The sequence below is a fragment of the Oryzias latipes genome, chromosome 21, assembly GCF_002234675.1.
Source record: "Oryzias latipes chromosome 21, ASM223467v1".
Taxonomy (NCBI): domain Eukaryota; kingdom Metazoa; phylum Chordata; class Actinopteri; order Beloniformes; family Adrianichthyidae; genus Oryzias; species Oryzias latipes.
In genome coordinates this window covers 2,602,665-2,617,497 of record NC_019879.2, presented here as the reverse complement: position 1 = coordinate 2,617,497, position 14,833 = coordinate 2,602,665, and the positions used below count along the sequence as shown (strand labels likewise).

At 43.9% G+C, this 14,833-nt stretch overlaps 1 protein-coding gene across 1 annotated transcript; it reads right to left on the bottom strand.

The window, feature by feature from the left end:
* Positions 1 to 250: 250 nt before the first annotated feature.
* Positions 251 to 14,684, bottom strand: LOC101173589 (kelch-like protein 9). The gene is made up of 11 exons (XM_011489208.3): positions 14,515 to 14,684; positions 11,753 to 11,806; positions 10,449 to 10,570; positions 9,991 to 10,178; positions 8,900 to 9,032; positions 7,519 to 7,715; positions 7,321 to 7,396; positions 6,557 to 7,114; positions 6,137 to 6,316; positions 5,930 to 6,043; positions 251 to 1,062 (listed from the first exon to the last, which is right to left on the bottom strand). Exons 2-11 carry the CDS (start codon positions 11,755 to 11,757, stop codon positions 566 to 568), a joined length of 2,070 nt encoding a protein of 689 aa, XP_011487510.1. The 5' UTR covers positions 11,758 to 11,806; positions 14,515 to 14,684; the 3' UTR covers positions 251 to 565.
* Between the last annotated feature and the right edge of the window lie 149 nt (positions 14,685 to 14,833).

Sequence of the window (14,833 nt, the reverse complement as noted above, 5' to 3'; positions counted from 1 at the left end):
CGTCACCACCCCAAGCTAGCATTAGCGGTGACCAACACCGGAGCTATCCAACCCAACAGTTTAGATCCAGATTCCAGCTCAGACGAGGAAAAACAAAGACGTACATGGATCTGTTTGTCTGCAGGTAGAGGCATCAGAATGGAGCAGGGAGCTGGTGGCTCGCTAAGGGTAGTTTGTACGTAACAACAACACAGCGTTTTTCGTCTGATTTACCACGACTTGAATCAGGAAATACTCACACACACAGTTCTGATCTTAAATTTCTTTATGTGTGTCCTCTACTATGAGAACAATGCTCTGGAACCTGTTGAAAACACTACAAAGATGATGTTCCTTGGAGAGGGAAGCACAGATGGTGAGACATGATGGGATGGTCAGTGAAGAGAAGCCCGATGAGGTGAGCTGGAGCAGCAGCTCAGACCAGGAGCAGAAAACTGCATGAGGACAAAGCTCAATAAGGTCGTGCAAAAAGAGTTTGCTGCACTTGCGTTTGCAACCCACACACTTCCTGTTTTGTCCTTTTTCGATGTTCAAACGGAAACCCCACCACCGCTGCCTGTGGCGATCAGATCTTCGCTGTGGGTAGGGGGCAGTCTTGGATCTGGGCCTCGTCCACCGACCCCTCCGGCAGGTGAACCGTCATTGTGCAGGCACGGATCCCGCCGAGGGGCTCCAGCACGTTGAACACCCGGTCCCACGCGTTCTCCTCTGGATCGTATCGCTGCACAATATCAACCATGCACCTGCTGTTCCAGGAATACCCTCCCACCACATATATCTGCCCGTTGAACACCGTCACGCCCACGTCGCTTTGGCCCCGGGGCATGGGCGCCACCACCGTCCACTGGTCTGTGTCCGGGCTGTAGTACTCGCAGCCCAGGACGTCGTCGTAGTCGCTGGATCCCCTGAAGTGATTGCCTCCCATGACGTAGAGCCTGTCCCCCACAGTGCACATGCAGTGCAGCCCCCGCAGCTCCACCATGTCAGCCCGCTGGCTCCACGTGTCTGCCACCGGGTCGTAACACCACAGCTCCTTTTGGAAGGTGTCACGCGTGATCCCACCTGTGTTCCCAGAAAACAGAGGAAACATCAACACCCCCCTATGGTTTGATGAAAGTACAACTGCTGTGAAATGAAATGTAAAAGTTAAAGGGATTGTTACAATCAAAGGTTGTACATAAGGTCAATAATCTTCAGATGGATGAAGATTCAATGTTTCCCTTTTTTTCTGTTACAGCACAAAATACCCACGTTTAAAAAGGACAAATGAAGCTGACGTTCGTCCTTCTGTTCATAGAATTACAATAAGTGAGAGATGAATGATCCACTGTTGCTGCTGTTTGCAGATGTGAAGAGCGCACTTTCCGTCACAAAGTTTTGGTCCCTCATCGTTGTTCTTCACAGCTTCTCCTTTCGCTGAGATGTAAAGCAACCATGAACTGTTCGCTTCCTGTTTCTCATCAGTGATTAATGAATGAAATAAAAGATCTGCAAAGTGACATTATGAAGAATGCCAGCAACACTGCATTTTGTAACAATTCCAGTGAAATGCATTGCTAAAGTTGATGATAACAGAATGTGAATGTCATGAATCTGCATTAAAATGTTCTTTCTCACTCAACCGATGAGTTGACGAGAAATGAAGCCACAACTGGGTCAGTCAGCTCGTCCTCAGCCGCAGCATCAGGGGGGGGCTTTAGCTGCACAGTCGGAAAGTACAAGCTGCAGTTTTTTTAAATGTTCTGCTCTCACTTCATGACCTGGGGTTTCTTCTAAAGCTACAGCAGGGCAGAAGGCCTTCAGAGCCGTCATTTTTACTGCTTTGCATTAACTTACTGCTGATTTACCTTCGGGATTGTTCGGCCTTGATGGTAGTTCTTTTCTACCTGCGTGCCCCATACAGGTTTGGCCATTTTCAAGGGCAATTGGTACTAAGGCTTGACTTTTTATGGGCTCTTTTTTAGTTAAAACAAGGTGTGAGTTTTTGTGTACTTGTGTGTGTCCTTAAAGGGAAATTAATGTCAGATGTAAAGATCTTTATGCAGTAAGAACCCCAGAAAAACATACGCTAGAGTAAAACTGCAGAAAAAAAAACTGGGTAAAACAGTGTAACCCTTGTGCTATCCTAGGCACTTTAACATTGGGAGTTGGGTCATCTAGACCCACATGAACCTTTTTTCTTCAATGATTTGTGAACCTCACTGGTGTCCATGGATTACATGAAATCCTCTCCACCTTTATCCACCTTTGTTACGGTACGGGTAACACGTCAGTGTAAGGGTGGGGTCGTGGGATAGCACAGTGTTTTTCAACCAGTGTGCCGCGGCACACTAGTGTGCCGTGGGAGATGGTCAAGTGTGCCGTGGAGAAATTGCCCTCATTAATCATTAACTGATCTAAAAACATTTCCCATCTCCAGGATATCAGCTCTTTGTTCATCCAAACAGGCCCTGATAAAACACTGAGTAGTTAGGAATATAAAAGATCTTAAAATTACTTTTTTTTTGTGTTTATTTAATTCTATTAAAGAAATTTTGATAAGAATGACGCTACCGCGATTTCCCTGCAGCTATGACAGTTTGCGGAAAAGTTCCGTCCCTTTAACTGTCTCCACCAATCATTCTTGAAGGCTTAATCACATGTCATCAGTCTGACCAATCAGAAGTGCTTAAAGTCTTCACTTCCTTGTTCTTAATTCTGCTGATAAAGTCGCTCAGTTCTAACAAAAATACCAGCTAAAGCTCTTCTTTAGCGGTTTAGCTTTCCACAGAGTCCGGTGTCAGACCGTGAAACAAGTGGACAATACAATGAAGCTCAGAGACGCGAGTCTTTCTGCAAGTTTTCGGCAGTTTTCACACTACATCTCCCATGATGCATTGGCTTAAAGGTGTCACAGCGCAGTGTCCCAGCGCACAATGAGTTGTCCTTGCGAAACGCCTTGAAACCACAACAAACAAACAGTTTCTAAATTTTCTAATTTAACTTTCATTTCATCTCTTAGAAAAAACAGCCGCAACTTCCTGCTTTTCCGGCCACAATTATCACAAAAATGCACGTGAGATTGCGGGGGGGCTGTCGATCAATACAGACCATGAATCTCTGTTTTTTTTTTTTTTTTTTTTGGATGCTGGTGTGCCGCGGGATTTTTGTCAAGGTTAAAGTGTGCCGTGGCTCAAAAAAGGTTGAAAAACACTGGGATAGCACAAGGGTTAAAGTTTGACCTCATCATGGCAAACCTAATCTGAGTCGGAGCTGGTTATATGTTAGTGTAACCAAATAAAAGGTGTGTATCTGAGGTTTCCAGTATTTTGCTTGTGATTTTCTGCATCTTCTGTTTTTTTTTCATCGTGGTTTGTTTGTGGAGAACGAGCTGTTGTGCGGCGCAGGTGTTTGGTTCCCTTTAGACAGCAAAGCCGCACACTGCGATGGTTGCAGTATCGATGAAAAAAAGCTCAGACAGTTCTCAGGACAAGTTCATTATGTGCTCATGTAAACAAACCTCACAAGCACAGAAACAGACAAAGTCCTATTAGATCATCGGCGCCAAAGCAACAGAGGAGGAAGAAGTGACTGCGTTAACCACAGCTTTTCAGCACGGCGGTTTGAAGACCTCGTTTCTAGTAGATTTCTTCCTGTCCAAGGTTGCTCAGCAACCAAGGTTAAAGTAGTTTATGAGAGAAAAACAGCACATAGAGAGAAGTAGGTTAGGGCTGCAAGTTTAGTCTATAGATTATCTTGGTTTGAATTGCAACAGAAGTTGTCAGCAAGTCCAGTCTAAACAGAGATGTGTTTCCAAAATCGTTTAAAAACAAACGATTTTGTCTTCATACATATTTCATTTCCACTTGATGATCTGGAAGAAATCCAAGAATCTGGAAAACGTCACTGAATTTCTGTGTAAGTCTCTGGTGGAAGTTTGGATGAAGATGATCTGGATCCACTTTAGGTCAGAGAATCGGATCTTTCCAAATGGACTCAAATGAACCAATATTGACAATGAATTGTATCAGGAACCACTAAATATAATCAAATCGATGTTAAAACTACTTGTTACACCTTTAGTTCTTTTTATCTTTCTGCGGCCTGTCTTCTAAACGTGTGACTTCAGTATCAAGTTAGCATCAGCGTGTGGTTTAACAGCTGTGAAAAACTTTAGCTAGGAAGTGTGGTAAGACAGCTGGGAGCTCTGTGTCGACATGACGAGCCTCTAGCCTGTGAATTGTTGGAGCTCACATGCCTTCATCGCCAGCTCTGCTGAAAGACGAGCTTTTCTCTCGATGCTTTTTACTTTAGTTGTGTTAGTCAGCCACAAAGAGAACGGTTCCGTCCCCAAACTCTTTAAATGCTCAAAGTGACTCATCCGTCTCACAGATGATTTAAATCAAAAGCTGATCTTCTGTGGTTTAGGCACAAGAGCCTCATGCTGTGACGCATTAAACAAGCAGCATTGAAGCTTAATGGGCTTTGTGACAAACCGTTTTACATTTCACCGAAAACTGGGTTTTGAATTATTTTGTCTGGGGGAGCTGTCACCTTTGATGAACCAAAAAACAGTCTTTAAGGTCAGAAGTGAGCCCAACATTGCACTGAAGCATGAATATAACACAAATTTGAAGCGTAAACCAGTAGCTGAGCAGAGCTCAAACAATTGTTCAGGTTCCACTAGGCTCAGGTCTGATCAGGTACCCTACAGGTTCTCCTGGACCCTGTCAGTGTTTTTCCAGATCAGCCAAGTCCATCCGAGCTATGCAGCAAATTTCTGAAGTAAAAATTCAAGGCCAGAATCTGGAGTTTATTTCCATCTCTGCTTTGTACTGAGGGATACAAACTGTCCCAGAAATATTTAATGTTTAATCACTGGATGATGGGGGAGCACAATGATTAAATATTTAGGCAACTTGGTCCATTTGTTCCTGAAACAAAGTTTTCCTATTTTATGTAATCTGTATCAGATTAAGACTAGCAAATCAAAAAGAAAGGCTCAAAACTGAAAAATATTTGTTATTTTTTTCATTCAGAGTTGCAACTATGAATTAATCATGATGTCAATGTTGTTGACATAAAAAGGAAATGTTCTAAAAAGGGAAATTTGCTCATTCTGATTTATTTTGAGTGTGAAGCATTGCTCCATCATCCGAGATCAGGGGGGTGCAACTCCAGCCCTCAAAGGCTGGTCTGTTCTCCACATCTCAATGCCCGACTCCCACCTGGTTATCTGGATCAGGTATCAGGTGAGTCCGCTGAAATGGAAGGTGTCAGACTAGGTGCCCACCCCTGGCCCCATGCTCAGTGAGCCCCAGCATGGACACTGACCCGCGCCCACTAGACTCTGAACTGTCAAAGCAAAGCCTCAGGTGGGACAAGATGGCTGATCAGAGTTTGCTCTGGCCACCTCAATAATGTCCCAAAAATGGGCAATTGCCCCCCCCCCCCCCCCACCTGTCTGTCCAAAAACCGGCCTGTGTAATGTAAGCCTGTAATTATTTTGGTGTAAAGATATATATATTTTTTTTACATGGGAGCCAACAGGAAGTGTCTACCTTGTCCTGTCTGCCTCCAGTGGTTTTTTGGAGGAACTGCAACATTTGGTTCTTCGTGGTTTGGGATGGATCTCTATTGTGGTTAGATTTACTGGAGCACACACATTGCACGTGTGCAATGCATTTTATCCTTAAAGAAAAATCCAACTCATAGGAGTCATCTTAATGACCTTTTGTTTTTTATCCAGTGCTGTGAAAGTCAATGAACAGCTGTTTCCAGACCCACAGGGGAATGAAACACACATTTGACTGTAATTATTTGGTTTTCACTGTAAACTTTGGAACTAAATAATGTTTTTCACCGATAAACAAACAAACATATTTACTGGAGTTTTTCTTTGAAACGTGAGAGGATTTTAAAATCCAGACGACATGCATCAGTGTCTCACCTGAGATGTACATGAGGTCCCCGTGAACGGTGCCAGCATGTCCATAGTGAGGCTCTGCCATGTTGGACACAAAGCTCCACTCATTCTTCTTCAGATTGTAGCACTCTACTGTGTCTGGTAGGAACCACACAGAGATTCAGTTTTCCAGGAACAAGGAATCTATTTATGAGGAAAGACACCGCTCCGATAATTTGTGCTGCAGCTCACCAATCTCCCCGGAGGCGTTCCTTCCTCCCACCGCAAACAGTTTCCCCTTCAGGGCGCTGAGGTGGAAGAAGGTCCGTTTGTCATTGAGGGACGCAATCTGAAGCCACTTGTTGAAACGCGGGTCGTAGCGGTAAGCACTGTCTATGGCCGTCTTACCCTTCGTGTCATAGGTACTCTGACCTGGGGACATAGATAGTTAGATTGTTTACACTTAGAGCTTCAGTTCTACCAATTTATTTCCAAAATGACCTAATAATATAAGTTTCTATTCATGTACTTGTGGGGTAAAATGTCATCAAGACCACACAGCAGGTCATTTCCCTTCATCTATGGACCTTTAGCTTTAGGGAGCGTGTTCAAGTGTCACAAACATACATCACATTTCAGTGCCAACTTTGCTTTAACTCTAAAAACTCTGACCTCCAACAATGAAGAGGAAGCCTCCCAGCAGGGCCACCCCATGCTGGTACCGTGGCACATCCATGGGCTTCAGGGCTCTCCAGTGGCCGGTGTTCTCGTCGTACAGCCTCAGCTCCCGGCTCACCACCAGCTGCTGCCGCATGACTCCGCCCAGGGCCAGAATGTGCGTGGCGTCCGATCGAATCTGCGTCCTCTCGGTTTGCAGTGCGGGCTGCATGTACGGCATCATCTGGTAGTTGCTGGCCTCCAGCAGGAGGTTAACACAGGCCGTATCCGACCGCATCATGGACTCGCTTTCGTCTTCGTCGTCCTGCGAGATCTGGATCAGCTCGCCGGGACTCATGAGTGGGAAACGAATGTGGCGCATCAGGGCGTAAACTGACTTCCTGCGCTTGGGGGGGTCATGCTCCAGCCATCCTTTGGCGATGTGGAAGAGCTCCAGCTCAGAGAAACCCCTCAGTGAGTTGCTGGCCAGAGCGTTGGCCATGCTGGTCTCAGAGAGCTGCAGGTAGCGGTCGGACTGCGCCAGCGCTGTGAGGTTCTCGCTCACAAACTTGCCTACATGGAAACACGTTCTCATTATTTCAGATCAAGAAATAGACAAAGTGGTCAAAGACGTACAAATGCTGGTTACCTTACTGTTATTTAAGGTTATTTACCAAAAACGACCACATTTAGATTAAAAAAAATGCTTTTAACAAATATTTTCAAAGAAAAATGCTCAAACTCTGATCAAAGATGCTGAGATCTCTTCCATCACTCACCAATATTTTGCTGAACATCTTCCAAAAGCAAGTCGTCAGCGATGCGTTCAACTTCCACACAGTTATCAATCGTGATCTACGTCAGAAAAAAGGACACAAGTTCCATTTGTTTACTTCTAGCCATCTGTTCTTCATCAAATTCTGTCTTTCATCAATTAAGCCTGGAGAAGTGACAAAGAGGAGATGCATGAGGCTCACCTCACTGCTCAGAAGCTGGTTGCAGAAGCTGAGAACAGGCATGACCTGCAGGAAGTTTGCTGCTTCCAGCGTGTCCTGCAGGTTGCCCATGTCCAGGACCACTTTGGAGGTGTAGATGAACTCGATGATGTTCTTTAGGCCTGTCTTAGTGATCCCATGCAGTTTGATCTCTCTCATCTCCTGTTCCCTCATGCCTCCTGGGTGAGTGAGTGAGAAGGGGCAAAAACAAGATGAAGGTGGTCATTTGCATCGTTCCGGAGGATTTGTCCGCAGCGGGACTGATGTGACTCTGTACAGTCAGCAAAAAGCAGAGACACGTCTGATGCTGCAAAGACGGGACGCTTCAGTGTCACCATTGTGCAATTTCAGAGCTTCCCTCCTAGGCTTGATGTAAGTGTCTCCTTTGAAGCTGAAACTGAAAATCAATTCATTACAGAAGTGAAAGAGGTCACCACGCATGTTTTGCTGCTCCCTTGAAATGTGTCAATCCTTTTTAGCTTTGTTTGACGTACTGGCTGTCCTCATGAGCCTCTAGAGGTATTTTCTGAAAAATCCGCATTTTCTGGGCTCCTTTAAAAGTACTTTCAGGGTTTTGAATACTTTTGAACTAAAAAAAGTCAAATTGTTCCTTCTTTTTCTTATCTCTTTCTGCTTTTGTTTTATGCCTCATCTATCAGTGCTGGAAAGGACAATGTTGAATTGACAAGTGATGGAAAGTTTTTTTATTTTCTGCACAAAAAAGTTCTTGTGACATTGCACATTCCTTATAAAAAGGGAGCTTGTCATTGTCATTTATAACACTGAACTCTTCACATCCTGCAAACAAGTTTCAACCTGTGAACTGGGTAAAACAATAAAAAAAAAAAAATCCATGGAAAATAACTGAATTTGCACCAGAACAGATTTTTATAAGCAACAACCACAAATGTCTGTACTCGTCATCATGGAAGATGGAGATTTGCCGGGAACCTTTTTTTCATGTTTCTGCCAACCTGTCTCTTTTTTGTTGTGGTTAGAAAATGTTTTACCCTGAGTGGTAATTGTAGTATGCAAATTAAAAAAAAAAATTAGATTTACCAGAAACACATCGACTTCCTTCAATCTGTTGTTTTTGTTCAGAGATATGTTGATGGTCCTCAGAGGAACCCTCAGACAGATCTTACAGATGAGTTGAATCCCACCCGTCACATTCTGTGAAACTTTTCTCCTGATGAAAGCTCACTTAAGCTTAACTTGCAGCCTCTATTTCTCAGTAGACAGAATTGAACGGCATCGTCTACCCTCTTAAGCTTTGCTTTAAAAACGGTAACATTGCTGGATTCTGCTGCCGGTGGACGGACGGTAGGTTTCCCACCTGAAACGGTGGGAAACAGCCACACACCTGTGAACATGGCCTTGAAGTAGTCGCTGCATGAAGCCATGATGACTCTGTGCACCGGGAAGGCTTCTGTGCTGTCTCCAGGAACCAGAACCACATCACACAGAGTCTCGTCGCCCCGGAAGACATCAAAGCCCTGCGCAGAAAACGGAGGATACGGTTGGATGTGATGCTTTTTAAATACGATCCTATATTGGAAAGAGAACCTTAAAAGCATCAAAACCAAAGACATCGTTTGAATTGCTTTGCACAGATCTGTTAGAGCGTTACAGCGAAGCGCCGCACGTCACAGACGTGGATTTGAGCTTTGGTTGTGTCTGAATTCCCACCCTAACACCTAACTATTAAAAAACTTTATAGTGCTGGATTTTAAAAGTAATTCGGACACTATGCTCACTACTTTTTGTTTTTTAAACAATAGAGACAATGTCATCAATTTGACAAAGTTAAAATCTGATTGATGTGAGCATTTTCAGACCATTGTTTATAGATCCACTGTCATCTAAAGGTTTTTTTTTTTATAAATACATTTTTTGGCAAAAAAAAATTTCAGATGCAATGCATTGTGGTCTATATTTGCCAATCTAGTGAGCATCGACGCACACTGCTTTTTCGCAGAGACTTCTGGGAAATTTCTAGGGCACTGGACTTTGGAATTGTAGATTCAGACAGCTCTAGAAAATGGCGAACGCCCTAAATAGTGCAGTATGTAGTGAGTAGTGAGGGAATTCGGACACAACCAATGTCTGTGTCTGACATTGCCGTCAGCGTTAGATTACCAAACAAGCCGTAGAAATCTTTCAGGAGCTGCTGCCATTACAGAAGAATCTAGAGGAATCCACCAATCAACACAGCCATCAACACCACACACACACACATGCACTGTGCCAACACCCAGTTCTAGAAACTCTTAAAACATAAACTGTTTTGTCTTCTGGGTTGTCTTTTTCCTGTAGATCAGACATGTTGTCTGTGGCAGTATTGGAAAATGATCCCTGCAGGAACATAAATATTGAACTAGTTTTGACTTCTGGCTCAAAGGTTGAAGGGAACAGAGGAACCAGATGGAAGAAAAAGTCCAGCATGAGAGGTACCTGCAGCACAGCTGCTCCGTGTTCGCTGCTGCTGAACACCTTGGAGAGGGGCCGAGGGGGCAGCTTGGGTTTGGTGGCTTTGTCGGGCCGCTTAGGGGGCTTTTCTGCCGATGGTGGGACAGGAGGAGCTGGAAGAGGTGCTGGAGGCGGAGCTGGAGGCTGAGAAGGAGCTGGTGGGGACCTTTCATCTGAACCCAGATGAAAATGAATAAAGAAGGAAGTGATCAAGTAATAGCAGTTTTATTGAAGATTAAACCAGGGAACCTCGTGGCATTTTGAGAAATGAAGCCACAAGATGTTCCCAGAGTAGAAATCTAAAGTATTCGGATGACAAATCGGTAGAACTTGCTGTAAACGTTAAAAGAAAATCTCTTTGGATGAAGGACAGCGAAAAGTAAAGAGTGGAATGCCGATTTCGTGCACTTTCACATGTACACAAGTGTTAGATAAACAGCTACCTTGTGGAGCTGGAGGAGGAGGTCTTTCTGGCTGAGCTGGAGGTCTCTGAGCATCCCTGGACCGATGCCTGCTGCCCAGGCGGGACAGCCTTTGGCTCAGTCGGTTCGAGCCGCTCTCTAATCTGAAGACAGATGGTGCGGATCAAATTTATCTGGAAACATCCTCTTTATGGTTTTGTGAGGCTAATCTGCCCTGATTGTATCTGCCCTCACGCAATCAACCATAACTAAAATTAAAATAAAAAATATCCACTTCTGCTGCTCAGAGAGACACTGTTGGAATATTGAAAATCTCAGGACTCTGCAACCTGACAGCAGGCAGTTTGCAGGCCAGCTCTGCTTTGGGTGTATTGCAACATGTGCTGTTGTTTGGAAAGTCGAGGACCTTTCCCGTGCGGTTTCCTTTTCCTCTGGTCATTACTCATCCTCTCACTTTAACTTCTCCAATTTGACGGATGCGTCAGTGCAGCTCTCTGAACCTCCCTTATCCGTTTTATGGGCGGGGCTGTGCAGACCATTGAACGCATCAGTGACTCGCCCTTCTCAGTGAACGGGGTCATCTCCCAGGTCTGCCTCTTATGCTCAGATCCTGGGGGGGCCTGTGGTAGTGTATTCTGTGAACTTGCGGGGGGAGTCACTAATGTGGACATGTCCCCAAAATATCGTTTCCCCATTAAAGTAAAGGCCAGATTTCTACATTGCATCATTGTATGCTTTACGATGGTGTGTGTGTCTGTGTGTGTGTGGTGTGTGTGGGGGGGGGGGGGGTATGGGTATTATACAAAACTTTTTTTTTAAAAAATTTGAGTACTACGGGAATAGTGCTATACAAATGATGTTTGATTGGATTTGATTTGATTTGCAGGAGCGCTCAGCTTCTGTTTTAGGACACCCTCGCAGGAACTTTAAAAGAAAATATGAACAACTCTGTCATTGTCAAAACCTTCTCTAAACTGCCCCTTACCCCAAAGCGCGATTAACCTTTTAACCCTTGTGCTATCTTAGATGACCCCCCCCTTACAGTGACGTGTTCTCCCTACCATGACAAAGGTGGATAAAGGTGGAAAGATTTCATGTAATCCATGGACACCAGTGAAGATCACAAATCATTGAAGAAAAAAGGTTCAGAGCACTGTCTAGTGGGTCTAGATGACCCAACTCCCAATGTTAAAGTGCCTAGGATAGCACAAGGGTTAAATCTAAAATGACTCAGATGGAGCACTCCAAGTGCTGGAGTAACTAACTCTTGCAGCTTCCAAATGCTGCTGCATACAGAGCAGATGCTGAGGTGAAAAATGCCTCACCCCATTTCATTGGCTTCTGGAGGCGGGGGGTTGCTGTTGCGCCGCTCAGACTTCCTGCAGGGAGAGAGGGAGGAGCTTTAGGGCTGGAAAACAGACTGATGGAAGCAGGACGGTGAGGGTGAGTGCAGCAGATTCTTGCCTCCAAAAAGATTCCATAATAGGTCAGAAAACCAGCGCTGCCCCCCAGGCCAACAAGCCCACTTTCTCCACGGAGCTAGCGGTGTTTGGCAAAAACGCTCTGGACAATACCACAGATCTTCCAATTGTGTCCTGTCTCTGACAAATGTCAGGTGTTCCTTACTTTAGGCGCCGATAGAGACCGTTAGCCGTTACTGGCGTCTGTGATGGAATAAACGCCAGGCTTCCTAAAGGCAGTTATATGGTATGCACATCCATCTTTGCAAAAGTACATTTGATTATTTTGGTGGGAGAAATGCAGATACGCTACCAGGGCCGGCTCTAGGTTAAGGTCATGAAATGGACGGCACCCACACGATGTGGAAGGCGGAGTCTCAGCGATCAAGTAGCCTCGCTTGAGAGTCAGAAAAGAGTTCAGGAAAATACTATAATATAGTGTGCCAAAGGTAACATATGATCATGGATATACCTTACTCTGAAAGGCTTGTGCAGGACTTCATCTTAAAGGGTCTACAGCATTTGGTTACATTTTCCCTGTTTGTTGTTCAAAAAAAGGCTCATGTTCTCTACAGACTGCTGATCTGCAGACTTCCAGGAGTGCGGCGCTACATTACCCGGCCCAGTACACCTTCCTCTGAAGCTTTGCAGCCTTTTTTATGCCGTCATGGTGTTTCTTTAACTTTGTTTGTAAGCTACAAGAATCCTATTCCTATGTTTGACACACCAGCAGCGTTGTGCAATTTACCTTTTAACTGTAACACATTCCAGAATACCTGTGAGTTTGATTTAACAGTAATCTATTACTGTCTCAGAATTGGAATGTGTTACATGAGTCCTGTACTACTTTTAAGTTACTCTTGTTATAACACCTGCAGGCGTAGAACCTAGAATCAAGCAGAACATTTTAGATAAGCAGCAATAGGCTTTAATAAAGATAGAAAATAATAAAACTTGTTTTAGTAAAGTGCAATAAGCACAATAGGAAGCAGTTTGGGCCATAAAATAAAACTATAGACTATCTAAAAGAGGAAAAATTAGACACTGACTGGAGAATCTGAGGCCCAAGTTTGTCTGAAAGACGAGCAAAAAAGGTTTTGTAACTGGTTAGCCTGTAGAAAACCCACACATATCTGAGGAGAGCATGCAAAGTCCACACAGAAGGGGCCCAGCTGGGAATTGAACCTTCTCTCTGTGAGGTGAGGGCGCCAACCTCTGTGGCGCTGTGCAGACGTGTGCTCAGTGACGACACGGGACAAGTCTCTCATCTCAGGAGTCTTGAGATTGGGTTTAGGTCTTTCATCTCAGTGAGTGACTGGTGAAAAGTTTCAAGACAGATATTTTTAGGTCCGGTTGCCATGACAACCTGAAGGCAACGGCACGTGGATGGATGAGAACCTTTATTGACAACAAATGGAAACAGATAAGACATTTTTTTTGCTCCTTTTTTATTGTTGATGACACTTTCAATAAAAACTTTTCTCTTGCCATAGAGACGTTACTAAACATGTAATGAGTCATTGGAATACCTCACTCTACTTTGGTGGAACGGAAAGGTAATCCATTACTTTTGTAATGAGTTGCCCATCATAAGATATTTAATATTACTGAATTAGTTTTTTTAGTCTTTGCTGCATATTTACCAAGATTCCTACTCTATTCACACTGATCAGTTGATCAGTCTGTCAGTATCACGGCGTTCATTTAAGCAAATGTTGTTGTTTGTTTGGTGGTTATTTTTTAGAACTGCTATGATCTTTGAAGCAGCTGATGCAGAAACAGAAAAAGCCTCTCAGGATTTCCTGTAGTTTAGGGTCTTTAACTCCAAAACAACAAACATGAACAGAAGAGGAACCTTCAGGGTTTTTGTTTCAAAGTTTTGGTTGACGTTTTTAAATCATTTGAAACGTTTTCATGAACCTTTTTCAGTTTGAAATGGGAAACTTTAACCCAAGTTACATAAACAGAGGAGCAAAATCTGTGGATGGTTGGAACATTATCTAATACTTCAAACTATTTTAATGATTTTTCTTTTTAGTTAAAGCAGTCCTTTGAAAGCTATCTTGGCGAATATAGACCACAATGCATTGCGTCACAACAATTCTTACCAAGAAAAAGTATTCAAGCTTTCTTCCAAAGTTATTTTACTTACTTTGACTTTTTTTAAGGTTTATTCAGTTCTTTAATGCACTTTATAATATTCCTGCTGTACCTCCACAGCAAATCCTCTAATTTGAACATTTATCTTTAAAAACATATTTGTATTTCTCTTCACTGAAGCGGTAAACATGTGGGCATGTCCCTCTCTTAGGAACGAAAAAATAAAACGGAAAATTCCACCTGTAGGATGAGGAGGTGACCTGCAGACCGCATGAGTAGAAATAGTTTGATCACATTTGGAAGGAAAGGATTGCTGCTTTTTAACGCTTAAAGAAGAACTTCCTGTTTGCATTTCATTGTTGTGACAGAAGCTCAACTAACAAGATGTTGTGCCAATCCACAAAATAGAGCAGAGACAAAAGCAAAAGTGGTATACGCACAGGCCTGACAGGCTGTGACTGCAGTTGCATCGCATGGAGTCTAAGACCTCTCAAATAAATACATTTCCAAAAGCCGGGCTGACCTACCTAGAGGACAGCTTCCTCAGCAAACTGGAGGCGATGCCTCCCTCCAGCCTGTTCGTTTCCACCAGCAGATCTCAGAGAAGACCTCGCAGGAGAAAAACTGTCTGCTGCAGCACCCCACGCTCGCACCGCTGCTGGGAGGTTTGGAGCTTGTGAGGAAACATCATCACCTCTTTAGACTAACCGAGACCTCAGTCACTTCCTGTGTCACTTCTGCTTCTCAGGCTTTCCGCATCTTGATGTTGTTCGCTGAGCTCGCTCACACTCTGTCCCGGGGAAAGAACTTGACTGAAAACCTTAAAACCAACTGTTTCAAATGGAG

Bases quoted from the DNA above. Each gene is read 5' to 3' on its own strand.
- LOC101173589 (XM_011489208.3), bottom strand. The intron at 9,033-9,990 runs GTACCTCTCATG...TTTTCTGCGCAG, and splicing joins ACGGAGCAGCTGTGCTGCAG to GGCTTTGATGTCTTCCGGGG. The intron at 6,317-6,556 runs GTCAGAGTTTTT...CTATGTCCCCAG, and splicing joins CTTCCTCTTCATTGTTGGAG to GTCAGAGTACCTATGACACG.